The sequence below is a fragment of the Canis lupus genome, chromosome 7, assembly GCF_003254725.2.
Source record: "Canis lupus dingo isolate Sandy chromosome 7, ASM325472v2, whole genome shotgun sequence".
NCBI lineage: Eukaryota > Metazoa > Chordata > Mammalia > Carnivora > Canidae > Canis > Canis lupus.
Window position 1 is genome coordinate 56125549 of NC_064249.1, and position 21606 is coordinate 56147154.

At 35.4% G+C, this 21606-nt stretch overlaps 1 protein-coding gene, 1 long non-coding RNA gene and 1 other non-coding gene across 12 annotated transcripts in view; 1 reads left to right on the forward strand and 2 right to left on the reverse strand.

The window, feature by feature from the left end:
• LOC112647897 (uncharacterized) overlaps window positions 1-3146 on the reverse strand; it is a 77404-nt gene extending 74258 nt beyond the window's left edge. The window contains exons 1-2 of the long non-coding RNA XR_003128557.2: window positions 2655-3146; window positions 986-1067 (exon numbers count right to left, since the gene is read on the reverse strand). This is a non-coding gene — a long non-coding RNA (uncharacterized LOC112647897). The remainder of the gene's footprint in view (window positions 1-985; window positions 1068-2654) is intronic.
• CCDC178 (coiled-coil domain containing 178) overlaps window positions 1-21606 on the forward strand; it is a 426023-nt gene that overhangs the window by 27010 nt on the left and 377407 nt on the right. For all 10 annotated transcript variants that reach the window (XR_007412090.1, XR_007412089.1, XM_025429202.3 and 7 more), the window contains one exon: window positions 15690-15779. Coding sequence is in view for 8 of the 10 variants with exons in the window: in XM_025429202.3 (XP_025284987.1) it covers window positions 15690-15779 (90 nt within the window). In the remaining 2 variants the exon portion in view is untranslated. The remainder of the gene's footprint in view (window positions 1-15689; window positions 15780-21606) is intronic.
• LOC112649034 (U6 spliceosomal RNA) lies at window positions 13978-14088 on the reverse strand. Its single transcript, XR_003129453.1, has one exon. It is a non-coding gene; the product is annotated as a U6 spliceosomal RNA (small nuclear RNA).

Below are 21606 nucleotides of genomic sequence, written 5' to 3' on the forward strand. Positions count from 1 at the left end.
CCTCTGCCTATGTCTCTGCCTCTCTCTCTCTCTGTGTGACTATCATAAATAAATAAAAATTAAAAAAATATCTGTAATAAATATGTAAAGTATGAAGAATATTGATAAAAACGAGTATCTGTGCACTAATAACCAACATTAAGAAATAGAACCCTGGGTTTTCTCACCTCTCCTAAAACACATTTAGCATTGTGTATTATACATAAAACTAATGCTATATATATATATATATAGTTTTATATGTTTAATCATATTACAATTTTAACTCTTATTAATTCACTAATAACTTAGATCATCTCAAAATAATGAGATTTGTTTTTACACTTTCTTCCCATTATAATTTTATTACTTTCTCTCTTCTATTGCTTAATCTAGATCCTTTAGAACTCTGTTAAATGAAACAATAAAAATATGAACATTTATCTTCTTGTTCCTGATTTTTATTTTTTTTTTAATTTTTAAATTTTTATTTATTTATGATAGTCACACAGAGAGAATGAGAGAGAGGCAGAGACACGGGCAGAGGGAGAAGCAGGCTCCATGCACTGGGAGCCCGATGTGGGATTCAATCCCAGGTCTCCAGGATTGCGCCCTGGGCCAAAGGCAGGCGCCAAACCACTGCACCACCCAGGGATTCCTTGCTCCTGATTTTTAAAATGAGATTTTTAATGTTTCACCATTAAACATAATGGTATTTTGAGATTATCTTTATAATGTACTATAAATTATGAACATGTATTGAATTTTATGAATGTTTTTTCTATACCTACTGAAATTTTTCTGTGATTAAAATTTTTCTTCTTTAACCTTTAAATTTAATGAGTTGCATAAACAGATTTTCAATTGTTAAACTTTTCATTCATGGGACAAAATTAACTTACTGTAAAAATTTTTTTTAATATATTGCTGGATTTAATAGTCATTTGTTTAGGATTTTTGCATCTATGCTCTGGAATAACATTGGTCCCTAAATTTGTTTACTTACCTTTTTTTTAGTCCAGTTTTGTTAGCAGGGTATTTATAACTTCACAACTGGATTGGAAGAATGTTTCTTCATTTTCTATTCTCTGAAAAAAATATATTTTAATTAATTTTCTTAAATGTTTTGGTGAACTTATGTCTTAATTTTTAGAGAAACACTTGATATAAGTTATTGGTTATAGGACTACTTAGGCTTTCTGTTTATTCTTAATTTACTATTGGCAAGTTACAGTTTTTTCTTTTAAGAATTTGTTCATTTGGTTAAATCTTAAATATATTGACACAACACTGCTAATACCTTTTCCTTTTATATCTCTCTACATGCAGTTATTCCTCCTTTATATTCATAATATTGTATTTTTTTTCTGTTTCTTCTGCCTTGTTGATCAGTTTTGCCAGATGTGTTCAATTTGTGCGAAACTTTTCAAAGTGGTAATTTCTGATCTTTTTAATTATCTCTAGAGTTTGTTGTTGTTGTTGGTCTGTTTTCTATTTTAATAATTTCAGATATTATTACAGCTTCTCTTCCTTCTACTTTCTTTGGGTTTGTTTTTCCACATATTCTTAATTTGGATGCTGAGATAACTATTTTTTAGATCTTTTCTAATATAATTATTTAAATATATAATTTAATTACATATTAAATATATTAAAATATTTAAATTATTATATTTACATAATATATAAAATAAATATATAATTTATCATATATTGAAATATATTAAAATCATTAAATATAAATGTATTTTAAATATTTAAATATAATTTAAATAATTTTGTTTATTATAATTATTTAAAATTACAAATTTCCCGTGAGATATCATAGATAAAATAAAATGGATTAGACTGTCAAATCAGACCCATTTGAAGCAGAGATTTACTCAACTGTTCTGTGTAATACTGTTTAACTTTTAAAAACTTATACTCACATATCATAAAATTCACCTCTTTAAAGTGTACAATTCAGTGTTTTTAATATAATCACAAAGTTGCGTGACTATCAATGGTATTTAATTCTAGAATACTTGCATAACCCCTAAGAGAAGCCCTATACCATTACCAGCCACTCTTTATTCCCCATCCACCCAGCCCCTATGTGCCTTGGTAGGGATATCACAGGACTGGTGTGTGTTGATTACTTTCTGCTGAAAACGGGTACCACAACCACCCTGGAGGACACCCACAACATGCAGTTGATGAAGTTCAGTGTAAGGCCTGTCATCACCTTCGCAGTGGAGGCCAAGAACCCTGCAGACCTGCCCAGGCTGGTGGAGGGCCGAGGCAGCTAGCCAAGACGGACCCCACGGCACAGTGCATCATTGAACAGTGAGTCCTGGGAGCACCCAATCGCGAGTGCCAGTGAGCTAGCTGCGTTTGGGGACCTGCCTAAAGAACCTGGAGGAGGAAGGACCACACCTGCATTCTCATCAAGAAATCCGACCTAGAGTCAAAGGTGCTCTGCCTATCCCAAAGCTCCAAATAGATACACTCTGCTGTACCTGAAGGTGTGGCCCCTCCCGGACCACCTGGCAGAGGACAGCAATCGGGTTGAGGTGTGGCGCCGCCAGTAATTGAAGTAGCGGTACCCTGCCTAGACCCACAGGTTCCGGTTGGTGTTCTTGGCCTGATGGCATTGGCCCAACATCTTCAACATCACCAGAACTGTACAGTACCTTGGCAAAGAAAAGGAGACCACGGTGGCTGGATGCCAGTGGGGCTGCCATGCCAGGAGAACGTGCGAGGCGTGGGCTTTGACTTCTACGATGTGGCTCTGTACAAGGACACCATCCCGACCACCCCACCGGTGGCACCGTCTTTGCTGCAGCACACGGACAGCCGGCACCAGCCTATCCACCCGGCGGAGCTTCAGCGGCTGGAGGAACTGGCTGGCGGCCTCTACAGTGTCTTCAACAGGAAGGAGGGCCACGTGTTCGAGGAGTCCCAGGTGGCTGGCACTTCCATGTGTATCGTGAAGGCCTATTGCTCCTCAAGGAGTCCTTTGCTTTACTGCTGACCTGAGTGGAGGCCAAGCCTCCCCCAACTGCATGGTTGGCAACCGGCAGATGCTGCCCAGGGACCCCTTGGACCACAGCGGCCGCCCCAAGCCAAGCACAGCGGAGTCGCGCAAGCGCAAAGCCCTGTACAAGGGCCTCTCAGCCCCACGTGACTTCCCGGACAAATTGTGGGCGGGGCTCCCGGCAGCACCCGCGCCCCGCTTTCAGGGACCGGAGCAGCCGCGAGCAATGGCGGCCGCCTCAGGGCGTTTGCCGACTGCTGGAGCCCTGTGTGGCACGGCCTGTCAGCTTTCCGCGCCCCTCTCGGTGCCGTCACTCAGCATAAGCCCTGTGGTCGTTTCTTTCAGTATTTATCTCAGGATTTCAGAGGTAACAGAAATGCCCTCACAGCCAGGATTTATTTGCCCAGGAAAGCTGGGAGAGGCCGGATGGAACACCGTTCTGGACATTGCATATGAAAGAATCTGTGGAATAGTTGGCTTTGTGCGTCTGTCTTCTATTAAACTAGAAAAACTTCTGGTTTTGGAATTTCAAGGTTCAATTTTATGGCTGAATAGTATTACGTTGTATGCATATTCCACATATTGTTTATACATTCGTCACTAGATGGATATTTGTGTTTCCTCTTTGGGGCTCTCATGAATAACGTTCTTAGTATTTGAGTACAAGTTTTTATGGGGGCATATGTTTTTATTCCTGTTGGGTATACACATAGGACTGGAATTGCTGGGTCATTTGGTAACTTGATGTTTAACTTTCTGAGTAATTGCCATTTTTTTTTCCCCCGTAGCAGCTACAGTATTTTACATTCCAAATAGTATGTGAGGATTCCAGTTTTTCCCTTGTCAAAGCCTGTTATAGTCTGGGTTTTGTTTTTGTTTTTGGTTGTTTTTTAAAATTATTATAGCCATCCCTAGCGGCTGTGAAGTGACGTTTCTTTTTTTTTTTTTAATTTTTTATTTATTTATGATAGTCACACACAGAGAGAGAGAGAGAGAGAGAGAGAGAGGCAGAGACCCAGGCAGAGGGAGAAGCAGGCTCCATGCACCGGGAGCCCGACGTGGGATTCGATCCCGGGTCTCCAGGATCGTGCCCTGGGCCAAAGGCAGGCGCTAAACCGCTGCGCCATCCAGGGATCCCTGAAGTGACGTTTCATTGTGGTTTTGGTTTGCATTTCTCTAATGACTTGTCATGGGAAGATCTTTAAGTGTGCATTTGTCTATCTTTGGAGAAATGTCTGTTTAAATCTATTGCAATTTTTAAATTGAGTTGTCTTTTCTTTTTTTATTCTTGAGTTGCAGGAATTCTTTATGTATGTATTTCAGACACTAGATTTTTACCAGTACATGATTTGTAAATGTTTTCCTCCCTTTTTTTTTTTTTTTAAGATTTTATTAATTCATGACAGACACAGAGATAGAGAGGCAGAGACATAGGCAGAGGGACTCCATCCCAGGACCCCTGGGATCACACAACCACTGAGTCAACCAGGCATCCCTGATTTGCAAATATTTTCACCCATGGTAGGGGTTGTATTTTCATTTTCTTGATAGTGTCCTCTGTAGGACAAAAATTTTATTAGATGAAGCCAATTGGTCTGCTTTCTTAAAATTGCTTGTTCCTTTGATAACACATTAAAGAAATTATTGCCTAATCCAAGATTACAAATATTTACATCTGTTTTCTTCTAAGAGTTTTATAGTATTAGCTCTTGCACGTAAGTTTATGATGCATTTTGAGTTAATTCCTGAGTATGATTTATAGTAGGAGTCAAAATTCTTTCTTTTGTATGTATATCTCCAGTAGTCCTAGTACCATATGTTGAAAAAAAAAGACTTTTTTTTCCCTCATTGAATAGTCTTGGCACCCTTGTAAAAATCAACAGACCACAAATAATGGGTTTATTTCATGAATCTCATGTTCGCTTCAGCAGCACGTATACCAAAATATTTCATGAATCTAAATTCTACTCCACTGAGCTATGTGTCCACTTTTATGCAGTACCACACTGTATATTATAGCTTTGTAGTAATTTTTAAAACCAGAAGTGTGATTTCTCCAACACTGTTCTTTTTAGCTAATCTGAGTCTCTTGCATTTCCACGAATGTTAGGATCAGTTTGACAATTTCGGGGGCGGGGGAGGGAGGGGAAGCCTGCTGGAATTTGATAGGAATTACATTGAATCTATACATCAATTGTAGGGATTTTGGCATCTTAACAAGATTATGTCTTTGAGAATACTTATCAGGGTATCATTGTATTTACTTAGGCATTAATTTTTTTTTTTTTTTTTTTTGCAAATAATGATTTGTAGATTTTTGTGAAGAAGTCTTGCACTTGTTAACTTTATTCCCAAACAGCATCTTTTTGATGCTGTTTATTTCATTTTTTTTGTGTGTGTAGTTATTGTGACTAAAAATCTCTGGAACAATATTGAAAAGAAGTGGCAGAATGTAGATATGCTTGTCTTTTTTCCTGATCTCAGGGGAAAATTTATTTTTTACTATAAAGTGTGGTTAACTGTGGATTTTTCACAAAGATTCTTTATCCTGTTGAAGAAGTTTCTCTCTATTCCTATTTTTTTGTGTGTGTTTTTACCATGAATCTGCATCTATTGAAATGCTTGTGTGGTTTCTTCCCTTTATTCTGTTAATATAGTATATTGCATTCATTGATTTTCATATGTTGGAACATTTCTAGGATAAATCTCACTTGGATATGGTGTATAATCCTTTTTTATATTGTTGGATATAGTTTGGATTTGGCTGGTATTTTGTAAGGGTTTATCTCCTAATATTTTTTCTTTCTCCTTGGATTTAGTTTGCTCTTTTTTTTTCTTAGGATGTGACATAAGACTATTAATTCAAGTTCTTTTTTTTTTCATATAGACATATATAGCTACGTATTTCCCTCTATTGACTTTACTTATTTTTTACTATATGTGTAAAAGTTATATGTTTAGTTGCATTTTCTTTTTGTTTTCATTTATGTCAAAGTATTTTATCATTTCCCTTGTGATTTATTTTTTTGACCCATAATTTATTTACAGTTCACATATTTGAAAATTTCCCAAATTTCCTTTGGTTACAGATTTCTATTTTGGACATTGTAGTCAAAGAAGATAGACTTTGTAAGATTTCATCACTTATTCAAATGTATTGAAACTTATTTATGGCATAATATGTGCTTTTATCGAGGATGTTCTATATGCACTTGAGAAAAATGTGTTTTCTGCTCTTAGTGAAATATTTATACAGTTGTTTCTTAGGTCTAGTTGGTTTATCACGTTTTCAAAACTACTGTTTACTTGTCTATCTTCTGTCTAGTCGTTTCATCTGTTATTTAAATTGGGCAGTTGAAGTCTCCCACTGTTGTTGAATTGTCTATTTCTTCCTTCAGTTATGTCAGCTTTTACTTCATTTTGAGGCTCTGTTGTTAGGTTATATATGTTTATAATTGTTGTAGCTTCGTGATAGATTGACCCTCTTACCATTATAAAATGTCCTTTATTTCTAGTAATAATTTTTGTCTTAAAGTCATCGTGTGCAATTTTATGCAGAAACATTCCTTTATGATTCTTTCAAATTTTTTTTTCTTTCTCAGTAAAAACGGTATATGTTTACATTTTTTTCAGTATAATTCTTATATGGTTACTCTTTGGATAAATTTAGATCATTCATATATATTAGTGTTATTTGGCTAGCGCTATCTTCTATCATATTTTAACTTTTTCAACACTTGTATCTCTTATGTTTTGCATATTTTTGCTATGAATTTCCTTTTGCCTATTCGATCCTGGGACTCCAGGATCACGCCCTGGGCCTAAGGCAGGCGCTAAACCACTGAGCAACCCAGGGATCCCATATTTCCTATTTCATAATTTGCATATAATGAAATGCTCAGGCTTTAAATTTGTAATTTAATGTATTTTGATAAATGTATACTTGGTAAATATAGAACCACTGCCCATTTTTGGATAAAAAAGATTTTCATTACCCTAGAAAGTTTCTCACCTACCTTAGGCAACCACTGTTCGTTACCTATCACAGTTTAGTTTAGTTTTTTTAATCTCAAATGATGGAATTATGAAATATCCATTTTGTTGTTCTGATTATTTTTGCTCAATGTATTTTTGAGACTTACCAGTGTTATTCTGTGTATTAGTGGTTCATATATATATTTTTTTTACTGCTTAGCGTTATATTCTTGTGTGACTACACTGTATGTTTTGAAATTTAATTTTCTAATGATGGACATTTAGGTTGTTTCCAATTTGTACTGTTAGGAGTAAAGCTATTAACATATTCTCAAGTAATTTTTTTATGGACCTACACTCTCATTTACCATGAGTTAAAGTTTAGCACTCTTTTTACATCATAGAGTAGACATGTTTAACTTTATAAGAAACTGTCAAATATATTTGAGAATTTTTAAGCACTTCAGAAATTGCGAAATAAAATACAAGATTTCTCATTTGTCTCTACATTCCTCTTTCCAAACTTAATGGGTCCTAATTACATGTATAAATACCTATCAACACATACATATATCCTTTAGATATATACACAGAAATGGGATTACTGTATCACATGAAGTTCTGTTTTCATTTCTTGGTAATATTTTCTGTAATGGCTATACAGTATAAATTTATGTTTGCACCAACAGTGCATTAGGATTTCCTTTTATCTCTACATTTGATACCTCTTGTCTTTTTGATAATAACCACTATAACAGATATGAGGTAATAGCTCATGGTGGTTTTGATTTATATTTCCCTGATGATTAGTACTATTGAATACCTTGTCATGCACTTGTCCATTTGTATGTCTTCTTTGGAACAATGTCTACTCAGGGTCTTTGCCATTTTAAAATTGGATTTTTTTATGCTATTGAATTGTATGACTTCCCTATATATTTTGGATAGTAATGACTTACCAGATAGATGTTTTGCAAGTATTTCCTCCCATTCTATAGGTTGACTTTTTCATTGTTATTTCTTTTGCTGTGCAGAAGCTTTTAAGATTGATGTAGTTCCACTTACTAATTTAAGTTTTAGTTGCTTGTGCTTTTGGTTTTTGTCATATTGAAATAACCCTTAGACAATGTTAATTCCAATGTCAAGGAATCTTTTTCACATATTTTCTTTTAGGAGTTTATATGGTTTCAGATCTTACATATTAGTGTTTAATCCATTCCAAGTTAATTTTTCCTGAGTTGTGTAAAGAAGGTGTCTGGTGTCATTCCTTTGCATATGAATATCTAGTTTTCCTAGCTTGTTTCCTTCCTTCCTTCCTTGATAAATCTTTCTTGGTTTATTTTTATTGAAGTGTAACTTTCATTTACAGTGTTATATTAGTTTCAGGTGTACAATATAGTGATTCAGCAGGTCCATGCATCACCTGGTTCTCATCACAAGTGCCCTCCTTAATCTCCATCACCTATTTAATGCTCCCGCCCCCATCTTCTCTGGTAACCATCAGTTTGTTCTCCATAATTGAGAGTCTGTTTCTTTGTCTCTCTCTCTTTTTCCTTCTGTCATTTGTTTTGTTTCTTAAATTACACATGAGGGAAATCTTACAATATTTGTCTTTTTGTGACTGATTTATTTCCTTAGCATTATGCTCTCTGGCTCCATCCATGTTGTTGCAAATGGCAAGATTTCATTATTTATATGGCTGTATAGTATTATAATAAAGTAATGGTATTTATGGCTGAATGTATACCACATCTTCTTTATCCATTGATTTGATGGACAATTGGGCTGCTTCCATATCTTGACTATATAAAAAATGCTATAAGCAGAGCAGTGCATGTATTCCTTTAAATTAGTGTTTTTGTATTCTTTGGGTAAATTCTCAGTAGTGAGATTACTGGATTGTAGGGTATTCTATTTTTAACTTTTTGAGGAACCTCCATACTGTTTCCTACAGTGGCTGCGTCAGTTTGCATTCCTACCAGCAGTGCACAAGGGTTCCTTTTTCTCCATATCTTCACCAACACCTCTTGTTTCTTGTGTTTTTTATTTTGTTTTTAAGATTTTATTCATGAAAGACACACAGAGAGGAAGAGACATAGGCAGAGGGAGAAGCAGGCTCCCTGTGGGGAGCCGGATGTGGGACTAGATCCTCGGACTCTAGGATTACACCTTGAGCCAAAGGCAGACACTCAGCCACTGAGCCACCCAGGCGTCCCCCCGCCCCCACCTTTTTTTAATTAGCCATTTAGACAGGTGTGAGGGGATATCTTACTCTAGCTTTGATTTGCATTTCACTGATTATCATTGATGTTGAACATCTTTCATATGTCTGTTGGCCATCTGTATGTCTTCTTTGGAGAAATATTTTCATGTATTCTGTCCATTTTTTTATTTGGGTAATTTATTTTTTGGTTGTTGAGTTTTATATATTTTGCATACTAACCCTTTACCAGATATGTCATTTACAAATATCTTCCCCCATTCAGTGGTTTCCTTTTAGTTTGTTGATTCTTTCCTTTGCTGTGCAGAGCTTTTTTTTTTTTATTTTTGATGTAGTCACAATAGTTTATTTTTTGCTTTTCTTTTTCTTTCCTCAGAAGAAATATGTAGAAAAACGTTGCCACAGCCAAATAAAAGAAGTTACTGCCTTTGTTTTTCATGCACTTATAAATGGGATTGTTTCTCTTTCTGCTGCTTCTTATTGGTGTATAGAAATGCAACAGATTTCTGTGCGTTGATTTTATCATCCATTTTTATTTTTTCCTGAGACTTTACTGACTTGCTGTAGCTAAAACTTGCAATACTGTGTTGAATAAAAGTGGTAAGAGTGGACATCCTTGTATTGTTCCTTATGTTGGGAGAAAAGCTCTCAGTTTTCCCCATTGAGGATGATGTTTGCTGTAGGTTTTTCATATGTGGCCTTTATTATGTTGAGGTGTGTTCCCTCTAAATCTACTTTGTTAGAAATTTTTATCATGAATGGATGTTGTGCTTTGTCAAATGCTTTTTCTGCATCTATTGAAATGATCATATGGTTTTAATCCTTTCTCCCTTGCATCCCAAAAATAATCCCACTTGGATTGTGGTGAAGGATTTTTTTTAATGTACCGTTGAATTTCGTTTCCTAGAATTTTTTTTTAATGTACTGTTGAATTTAGTTTCCTAGTATTTCATTGACAATTTTTGCGTCTATGTTCATCAGGAATATTGGCCTATAGTTCTCCTTTTTAGTGGTGTCTGTGTGATTTTGGTATCAGGATAATGCTGTCCTTATAAAATGAATTTGGAAGTGTTCCTTTCTTTTCTATTTTTTGGAATAGTTTAAGAAGAATAGGTATTAACTCTTCTTTAAATGTTTGGTAGAACATTGGTGAAGCCATCTGATCGTCGACCTTTGTTGGAAGTTTTTTAATTACTGATTTAATTTCTTTACTGGTTATTGGTCTATTCAAATTTTCTATTTCTTGTTTCAGTTTAGGTAGTTTATATGTTTCTGAGATTTTATCTATATCTTCTAGGTTGTCCAGTTGGTTGGTATGTAGATTTTCATAATAATCTCTTATAATCTGTTGTATTTTCTGTGTTGTTGGTTGTTATTTCTCCTCTCTCATTTGTGACATTGAGTCCTTTCTCTTTTCTTTTTGATAAGTCTGGCTAGAGGTTTATCAATTTTACTAATATTTTAAAGAATCAGCTCCTGGTTTCATTGATCTGCTCTATTTTTCTTTTTTAGTTCTATATCATTTTTCTTTCTGCTGTTTATTATTTGCTTCCTTTTGCTGATTTTATGTTTTATTGTTATTTTACTACCTTGTAAGTTTAGATTGTTTGATTTTTTTTTCTTGCTTCTTGAGGAAAGTCCTGCATTGCTCTAAACTTGCCTCTTAGAACTATTTTTGTTGCATCTCAAGGGTTTTTGGGCCATTGTGTTTTCATTTTCATTTGTTTCCATGTACTTTTTTATGTCTTCTTTTATTTCCTGGTTGACATATATTCACTGTTTAGTGACGTATTATGTAGCCTTCAGGTATTTGTGGTTTTTTTCAGGTTTTTTCTTGTGGGTGGCTTTTAGATTCATAGCTTTGTGGTCAGAAAAGATACATGGTATGACTTCGATATTCTTGATTTTATTCAGGCTGGTTTTGTTGGCTAATATGTGACCTATTCTGGAGAATGTTCATGCACACTTCAAAAGAATTTATATTCTGCTGTTTTAGGGTGGAAAGTTCTGAATATATCTGTTAAATCCATCTGTCCAGTATGTCTCTCAAAGCCATTGTTTTCTTGTTGATTTTCTGTTTAGATGATCTGTCCATTGATGTAAGTGGGGTGTTATTGTACCCTACTATTATTGTATTATTATCAATAGTTCCTTTATATTTGTTATTAACTGTTTTATGTATTCGGGTATTCCTCATGTTGGGTTCATAGACATTTACAGTTGTTATATCTTCTTATTGAATTGCCTCCTCTATTATTATATAGTATCCTTCTTTGTCTCTTGGTACAGTCTTTGTTTTAAAGTCTATTTTGGTGAAATAAGTATTGCTACTCAGCTTTGTTTTGACACCATTTACATGATAGTTATTTCCCCATCCTCTCACCCTTTTTTAAGATTTTATTCATTCATTCATTCATTCATTCATTCATTCGAGACACAGAGAGGCAGAGATATAGAGCAGACAGAGAAGCAGGCCCCTCGCAGGGAGCCTGATGTGGGATCCCGGGATCATGCCCTGAGCTGAAGGTAGGCATGCCATGGCTTAGCCACTCAGGCCTTCCTCCATCCCCTCACTTTGAATCTGCAGAGGTCTTTGGGTCTAAAATGAATCTCATGTAGATAGCATGTAGATGGGTCTTATTTTTTTTTCCAGTCTTTACCCCATGTCTTTTGATTGGAGCATTTAGTCCATTTACATTCAAAGTAAGTATTGATATTTATTTCTTACTATTTTATTACTTGTGGGTTTTGTTGAAGATTTCCTCAGTAACTTTCTTGTCTTTTTCTCTTTCACGTTTGTTGTTTTTTCTTTATTGATATATTTGGATTTCTTTTTTTTTATTCTTTGCTTGTTTATTAGTGGTTTTTGATATATTGTTACCATTAGGGTTGTATAATACCTCCTCTGTGTATAGCAGTCTGTATCAAGTTGATGATCGCTTAAAATTTGAAACCATTCTTTACTATCCTCCCCATGTTTTAGGTATGTGGTGTCATATTTTATATCCTTTTCTTTATGAGCTCCTTAACTGATTTTTTTACAGTAACTTTTCATTTTCACTGCTTTGTGTTTCCTCCTTTATACTGTCACTTTGGTCTCTCTTTCCTATGAAAAGAGTCCCCTTTAGTGTGTCTTGCAGGGTGGGTTTACTGGTCACAAACCCCTTTGTTTGTGAAACTCTGTCTTTCCTTCTATTCAGAATGAAGCCTTGCTGGATAGAGTATTCTTGGCTACAGATTTTTACGATTTAGCACTTTGAATATATCATGCCACTCTCTTCTGGCTTGCAACTTTTCTGTTGAAAGATCTCCTGCTGGCCTTATGTTTTCTCTTGTAAGTTAATCACTTCTTTTGTCTTGTTGCTCTTAAGATTTTATCTGTATCACTATATTTTGTAAGTTTAATTGCATTATGTCTTGGTGTGGGTCTGCTTTTACTGATTTTGATGGGAATTCTCTGTGGCTTCTGGATCTGGATATCTGTTTACTTTCCCAGATTAGGGATGTTCTCAGCTATTATTTCTTCACAGAAACTCTCAGCTGCTTTTTCTCTCTTTGCTTCTGAGACTCCTAAAATACAAATTTATTAATTATATTTGATGGAGTAACTGAGTTCCCTAAATCTATTTTCATTTTGTTTATTTATTTATTTTTCTCTCTTTTGTTAAGCTTGATTACTTTCCAGTACTCTGTGTTGTAGGCCACTAATTCATTCCTCTGCTGCTTTCATCCTACTATTCATTTCCTCAAGCATTTTTTTCATTTCATTTGTTGAGCCCTTTATCTTTGCTACCTTATTCCTTATCTCTGTGTTGAGAGTCTCATTCATGTCTTCCACTCTTTTCTCAAGTCCAGTATCCTTATGATCATTGCCGCCCCACCCCCACCCCGAGCAGGTCTACTTGTGTCCCACTAACACCAGAGTGAGCAAAGACAGCCCACAACAGGCAAGAGAGTCAGTGCAGACAAATGCACTGAAAGCAAAAGTAACTCAGACACAATAGTAGGGCATAAGCACCACACATAAGATACTCTCCTGAATTGCCAGGTGAACAGGAGACATTGCACTGCAGGTCATTCCAAGAGCTCCTCTTCATAAGGTCATTACTTTCAAGAGCAGAAAATTTAGCTGACTTTCTTAACACAGAGAAACAGACACAGGAGAGGGAGACAAAATGAGGAGAGAGAGAAGTTTATCCCAAATGAAGGAACAGGACAAAACCCTAGCTAGAGATTTAAGCAAACAGATATAAATAACATGCCTGATAGATAACATGCCTTAAGATAGATCTTAAGGCAAGGATTTTAAGGAATGTGGGACTGGGGTGTGCCTAACACCGTTTGTGGAAGAGACTGTCCCATCTTCTTTGTCAACTATTAGTTGATCATATATGCATGGGTTTTTTTCTGGGTTCTCTGTTCTGTTCTGTTGATTTTTGTATCTACTTTTATGCCAGTACCACACATTCTTGATTGTTATAGCTTTGTAATATAGTTTGAAATAATGAAGTGTGATGCCTCCAGCTTTATTCTTTTCTTCTCATAATTCCTTTGGCTCTGCAGAATTTTTTGTGGACCCATAAGAATTTAGGATTTTTTTTTCTGTTTCTATGGGAAATGCCATTGGATTTTGTTAGAGTTTGATTGGACACATTAACAAAATTTACTCTGCTGATCCAGGAGCACTGGATATCTTTCCATATCCATATTCATCAATTTCTTTCATCAGTGTCTTATAGTTTTTAATGCATAAATCTTTATTATTTTGGTTAAATTTATTCCCAAGTATTTTATTCTTTTCATGCTGTTGTATTTGTGTCAGCCTTGCACAGGGGCCATGGTAATCTCCTCTGTATTGTTCCAATTTTAGTATATGTGCTGTGGAAGCAAGCACTCTACATGGGATTGTTCTGTTTGATAGAAGTATAGCTACCTCTAATCTCTTTACATTTGCATGGAATATATTTTTCTGTCTCTTCACTTTGAGCCTTTATGTGTCTGTAAAACTGAAGTGAGTCTTTAGTAGTATGTGATTGGGTCTTTTTAGAAAAATACATTTAGCCACTCTATGCCATTTGTTTGGAGAACTTAATCCATTTATATTTAAAATGACTATTGGTAGGTAGGGACTTAATAATACCATCTTGTTGATTGTTTGCTGTCTATTTTAACCTTCTTTTGTTCATTTTTTCCTTTCTTGCTGTCTTATGAATTGATGATTTTCCATAGTGGTATATTCTGATTCCCTTCTCTTTCTCTTGTGTATCTACTATAGGTTTTGCTTTGTGGTTACCTTAAGGCTTACACAAAATATTTTGTAGTTATGGTAATATACTTTAAGCTAATTAACTACCTCAATCGTATACAAAAATTCTACCTTTTTATTCTTTTTTGTTTCTGATGTCACAGTTTACATCTTTTTTACATTATGTATACAGTAGTAAGTTGTTATAGCTATAGCTATTTTTCATATTTCTTTCATCTATATACTAGAGTTAAGCAGTTCGCATGCCACTATGTTATAGTATTGGAGTATTCTGAAATTGACATATACTTATTTTTACTGATTTGTTTTTCCAAATACTTTCATGTTATTAATTAAAGTCTTCATTTCAGCTTGAAAAGCTCCTTTCAGCATATGTTGTAAGGCAGGTTTGGTGGTGATAAACTCCCTCATCTCCTTTTGTCTGGGAAACACTTTCTCTCTCTTTCAATTTAGAAGGAAGACTTTGCTGACGAAGCTCGCAGGGTCCTCCACAAAGCAGGCCACTGAGAATTGTGATCACTTTCTCTGTAGGACTATATTGGTAGCCTTTGCCCTTCTTCCTTGTTTGAAGCCATTTCCACAATTCTTGCCTTTGCCTGCCTCTGAGTAAAGTGAAACCGAGCAGGTCTTTTATGCAGTTCCCTTTTTGAGTGGGGAAGCTATTCTCCTACCTTATTCGCCCTTCTCCAGTGAGTGGAACTATTTCAAGCTGGAGTATTCCCTCTTGGTGCTTAACAGTGTTGGCCTGGTGGATGGGATGATGCAGTCAAAATGAAGCTGTCTTCCTTCCCTTTTTGTGAGGTTATTCATGGGCTTTTTGTTCCATTGTGTTGCTGAAGTTTGTTGAAATCCATTCAAAATCCTGAGCTCTCTCAGAACTATTTTTGTTTGTTCATAGCCATGTAACTATTGAACTTTGTTGTAGGATGGAGGCTAGAGTCTCCTATTCCATTGTTTTGGTAATGTCACTGAACAGCCTCTCAGTGTTTGCTTTTAATAGCTAAATGCTATTTTGAATACCTTCTTTAGCTAGTTAACCCAATTAAAGTACCAGAGAAAACATTTAAATAAACTCTACTGTGGGTTTTGGTTTAATACTTGAGTTATAGTTGCTTTTGCAAGGACAATACTTTTACAACACAGTTTTATGCGTTATTTTGCTTATTAAAAAATTATACTAAAAAATTTATATTAACTGCTCACTGAAATTTTTGTTTTCTTTTTAAAAGATAATGCCACATCACAAGCTTTGGTTCTATTTGGTGCCCCTAAGGAGGACATTGAGATTTTTCATGAAAATAAAATGACAAATACTGAAGGTAAGGACTGAATGTGAGTTATATAGTAATCTTTATAAACTTTATTTACATTTATTTATTAGGTTGTGATGTCCATGTTATATTTTTATTTAGAAATGAATCCTAGGGCAGCCCAGGTGGCTCAGCTGTTTAGTGCCTGCCTTTAGCCCAGGGCGTGATCCCGGGGTCCTGGGATCGAGTCCCATGTCGGGCTCCCTGAATGGAGCCTGCTTCTCCCTCTGCCTGTGTCTCTGCCTTTCTCTCTCTCTCTCTCTCTCTGTCTCTCATAAATAAATAAAATCTTAAATTAAAAAAAAAAGAAATGAATCCTAGATATCACTAATAGTTAACTTGGTAATTATATAATATTAAGAATAAAATATAATTATTTTATTAACAATATACTGTTATTAAGTTATAAAAATTGTTTATAATTTCAGAAATGTTGAATTTTTAAAATAAATATATATTATTTTTTACAAGTTTTTTTTTTTTAATTTTTAAAAAATTATTAATGAGAGACAGAGAGCATAGAAGAGACACAGGCAGAGAGAGAAGCAGGCTCCATGCATGGAGCCTGATGTGGGACTTGATCCCAGGTCTCCAGGATCAGGCCCTGGGCTTAAGGCGGTGCTAAACCGTTGAGCCACCTGGGCTGCCCAAATATATTTTTTTTATTAGTTATGCCAAGAGTAGCAGGTCTAGATTCTTTCTAGTTCTTTGGGGATATGTTTCTTAGAAGAAAAAGAAGCAAGGCTATGTTTTCGTGGTATAAAATCTAGCATTAAGAATCCATAAAATATTAGCCCTTGAAAGTGTTTCTAATATTGTAAGTAGAAAGAGGTAGAAAGAGATGATAACATGCATACATTTCATGTATAGGGGTTCATGCATATTTTCAGCTTATTTTGGTGGAGAACTCTATATTAATCAAAAAATTCTAATCTTGATTTCAAAAAACTTCTGCTCTGGAGATTTTCAACTTGACAGGATAAAATTGGAATAAGGTGCCATTCTGATTCTTTATTTCTCTCCAGTAGAAATGTTAATTAGAATTTTAAACTTCTGGCTTAGAGTTTATTGCCATAGTTTGGGACACACTTTTTAAAATATCAAATGATTGGCTTATGAAACAGACACAGAAATATACATGTGCTAGTAGGATATAGAGTTATTTAAGAATGATCCTTATATGGAATGTATAATCTTGCAAGCCAGGTAAAATATAACTATAAGCCAATTAGTACAACACAACAGAAAAGAATGGTTACAGAGAGTAATAGCAGAGATGGCACAAGGTAATTAAAAGGTTCAGTACCAAAAAAAAAAAGGTTCAGTACCTAATTCAGTGTGAGCTTGGAGTTTCCCCACTGCCAAACAATTCTTGAATACCATCTAGGTCCTATAATTCATCTCAGTTCTGATACTGTCTACTTACCTGGAGGTAGAGTCAGATTCCACAAGGTAAGAGCTTAGTACTGTAAGGCTGCCTCTTCCCCCATTGCAGAGGTCAATCCAAAACCCAGGTTGTCAACTGTGCTTCTGACCAAATACTATAGATTAGAGGTTCCAATGAACCCCTTCTCCTTGGGTTTACTAGAATGGCTCACAGAACTCAGAAAAGCATTTTTACTTACTGGGTTACTGATTTATTATAAAAGGAACAGCTTGATGAAGAGATGTATAAAGCAAAGTAGGTGCAGATCTTCCATGCTCTCTTTGAATTTGTATTCTTCCCGAATCTTCATGTATTCCCTAACCTGGAAGCTTTTCTTTTGGATTTTTATGGACACTTTTTCACATAGATATGGTTGATTACGTTATTGGACACTGTCAACTGATTCAGCCTCCTGGCCCTCTCCCTTCCCTGGCGGTTTGGAATGGAACTAAAATTTCCAATTCTCCAATCATGTTCCGACTTTACAATCATATTTCCTACTATTCTTTTGCTTGTCTTTTCATTTCTTATAATATCTTTTTGAGGAGTTGAGTGTTTTGTTTTTGTTGAAGTCTAACTTATTATTTTTCTCTCTAATGTTTCTCCCTCTCTTCATTCCTTCTTCCCTTTCTTCCTTCCTGTCTTCCTACCTGCCTGCTTGCACTTTAAAGATATTTTTCTATTATATCCTTGCCTGCATTTTTTTTTTTCTGATGAGAAATGTAACAGTCCATATCTATGTTACTTTTATGTCATGTTCCCTTTTGTTCTCTGGTTACTCTAAAGAATTCCTTTTAATTTTTATTTTATTTTTATTTTTATTTTTTTTAGTATTTCGACTGTGATACTCCCAGATATAGTTAGTTCTCTTGATATTTTAATTGTTTGGGATATACTGAGCTTACATGTGTTACTAAGTTTTTTTTTTTTTTTTTACCAAGTTATGAAATAATGTGGCCATTATTTCTACAAATACTTTTCACTCCAAATTTCTTTTTTTCAAGAACCTTAACCTTACACATGTTAGATTATTTGATTTTTGTCCCACAGCTTTTTGAGGATCTGTTTTTTTTTCTTCATTTTTCTTTCTGTTCTTCAGATTGGATGATTTCTGTCAATTCATCTATACATTCACTGACTGAGTCTTTACCAATATATCTTTTAATTTAAAATTTCATACCTTGAAGTTCTAGAATTTCCACTTGGTTCTTTTTCATAGTTTTCATTAAAAAATTTTTTATTTAAATTTAATTTGCCAACACCCAGTGCTCATCCCATCAAGTGCCCTCCTTAGTGCCCTTCACCCAGTCAACCCATCCCCCCATGCTCCCCTTCTGCAACACTTTGTTTCCCAGAGTCTGTCATTGGTTTGTCTTCTTCTCTAAGTTTTCCCCACTCAGTTTTCCTCCTTTCCCTTATAGTTCCTTTCACTATTTCTTATATTCCTTATATGAGTGAACCATATGATAATTGTCTTTCTCCAATTGACTTATGTCACTCAACATAATACTCTCCAGTTCTATCCACATTGAAGCAAATGGTGACTATTCGTCATTTCTGATGGCTGAGTAATATTCCATTGTATATATATATTCTTTATCCATTCATCTGTCGAAGGACATCGAGGCTCCTTCTGCAGTTCGACTATTGTGGACATTGCTGCTATGAACATTGGATGTTTCACTATATCAGTATCTTTGGGGTAAATACCCAGTAGTGCAATTGCTGGGTCATAGGGTAAATCTATTTTTAACTTCTTGAGGAACCTCCACACTGTTTTCCAGAGTGGCTGTACCAGTTTGCATTCCCACCAATAGTGCAAGAGGGCTCCCCTTTCTCCACATCCTCTCCAACATTTGTTGTTTCCCGACTTGCTAATTTTAACCATTCTCACTGGTGTGAAGTAGTGTCTCATTTTGGTTTTGATTTGTATTTCCCTGATGGCAAATGATGTGGAGCATTTTTCCATATGCTTGTTGGCCATGTGTAGGTCTTCTTTGGAGAACTGTCTTTTCATGTCTTCTGCCCATTTCATGACTGGATTGTCTATGTCTTGGGTGTTGAATTTGCTAAGTTCTTTATAGATCTTGGATACTAGCCCTTCATCTGATATGTCATTTGTCAATATCTTCTCCTATTCTGTAGGTTGTCTTTTAGTTTTGTTGATTGTTTCCTTCAAAACTCTACAGACACTTTATCTTGATGAAGTCCTAGTAGTTCATTTTTGCTTTTGTTTCCCTTGCCTTCATTCATAGATGTGTCTTGCAAGAAGTTGCTGTGGCCAAGTTCGAAAAGATTGTTGCCTATGTTCTCCTCTAGGATTTTGATGGATTCTTGTCTCACATTTAGATCTTTCAACCATTTTGAGTTTATCTTTACGTATGGTGTAAGAGAATGATCGAGTTTCATTCTTCTGATTGTGGCTTTCCAAATTTCCCAACACCACTTATTGAAGAGACTGTCCTTTCTCCAGTGGATGTTCTTTCTGCTTTGTCAAAGACGAATTGACCATAGAGTTGAGTGTCTCTTTCTGGGTTCTCTGTTTTGTTCCATGGGTCTATATGTCTGTTTTTGTGCCAGGACCACACTGTCTTTATGAGCTGACTTTAAGCTTTGTAATACAGCTTGAAGTCAGGGATTGTGATGCCCTCAGCTTTGGTTTTCATTTTCAATATTCCTCTGGCTATTTGGGGTCTTTGACTGGTTTGGGGATCAAGGTACTGCTGGCCTCAACAAATTTGAAGGTATTCCCTCCATTTCTATCCTTTGAAACAGCTTTAGTAGAATAGGTATTCTTTAAATGTTTGGTAGAATTACTCTCGGAAGCCATCTGGCCCTGAACTTTTGTGTCTTGAAGGGTTTTTGATGACTGCTTCCATTTCCTCGCTGATTATTGGCCTGTTTTAAGTTTTTTCCTTCTTCCTGTTTCAGTTTTGATAATTTGTAGGTTTCCAGAAGTGCATCCATTTCTTCCAGATTGCCTAATTTGTTGGCATATAGTTGTTCATAATACATTTTAAAAAATCATTTGTATTTCCTTGGTATTGGTTGTGATCTCTCCTCTTTCGTTCATGATTTTATTAATTTGAGTCTTTTTTTCTTTTTAATAAGACTGGCTAGGGGTTTATTCATCTTATTAATTCTTTCAAAGGACCAGCTCCTGATTTCGTTAATCTGTTCTACAGTTCTTCTGGTCTCTATTTCATTAAGTTCTGCTCTGATCTTCATTATCTCTCTTCTTCTGGTTGGTTTAGGCTTTATTTGCTGTTCTTTGTCTAGTTCCTTTAGGTGCAAGGTTAGCTTGTGTATTTGAATTTTTTCCAGTTTCCTGAGGGAGACTTGTACTGTGATGTATTTCCTTCCTGGGACCACTTTTACTATATCTTAAAGATTTTGAACAGTTGTACTTTCACTTTCAATTAGTTTCCATGAATCTTTTTAATTCTTCTCTAATTTCCTGGTTGACCCATTCATTTTTTAGTAGGATGCTCGTTAAGTGTTTGAGTTTCTTCCATATTTTTTCTTGTGATTGAGTTCTAGTTTCAAAGCATTGTGGTCTGAAAATATGCAGGGGATAATCCCAGTCTTTTGGTATCCGTTGAGACCTGATTTGTGACCCAGTATGTAGTCTGGAGAAAGTTCCATGTACACTTGAGAAGAATGTGTGTATTATTCAGTTGCATTAAGATGGAATGTTCTGTAAATATCTGTGAAATCCATTTGGTCCAACATATCATTCAAGGCTCTTGTTTCTTTGGTGACATGTTGCTTAGAATATCTGTCTTTTGGGGATCCCTGGGTGGCTCAGTGGTTTAGTGCCTGCCTTTGGCCCAGGGCATGATCCTAGAGTCCCGGGATCAAGTCCCACGTCGGGCTCCCGGCATGGAGCCTGCTTCTCCCTCCTCCTGTGTCTCTGGCCCCCCACTCTCTCAAATAAATAAATAAATAAATAAATAAATAAATAAATAAATAAATAAATCTTTAAAAAAAAGAATATCTGTCTTTTGCTGAGAGTGCCATGTTGAAGTCTCCTGCTATTAACATACTATTATCTATGTATCTCTTTACTTTGGTTATTAATTGATTGATATAGTTGGCTGCTCCCACATTAGGGGCATAAATATTCATAATTGGTAGGTCTTGTTGGATAGACCCTTTGAATATGGTATTGTGTCCCTCTTCATCTCTTATTATAGTCTTTGATAGAAAATCTAATTTATCTGATAGAAGGATTGCTAGCCTAGTTTTTTTTGAGGATCATTTGAATGGTAAATTGTTCTCCAGCCCCTCATTTTCAGTCTGGAGGTATCCTTAGGTCTAAAATTAGTCTCTTGTAGATAGCACATAGGTGGTCTTGCCGTAGTTTTCATTTTTATATTAATACTCCTTATATGTTCACTTATTAAGACC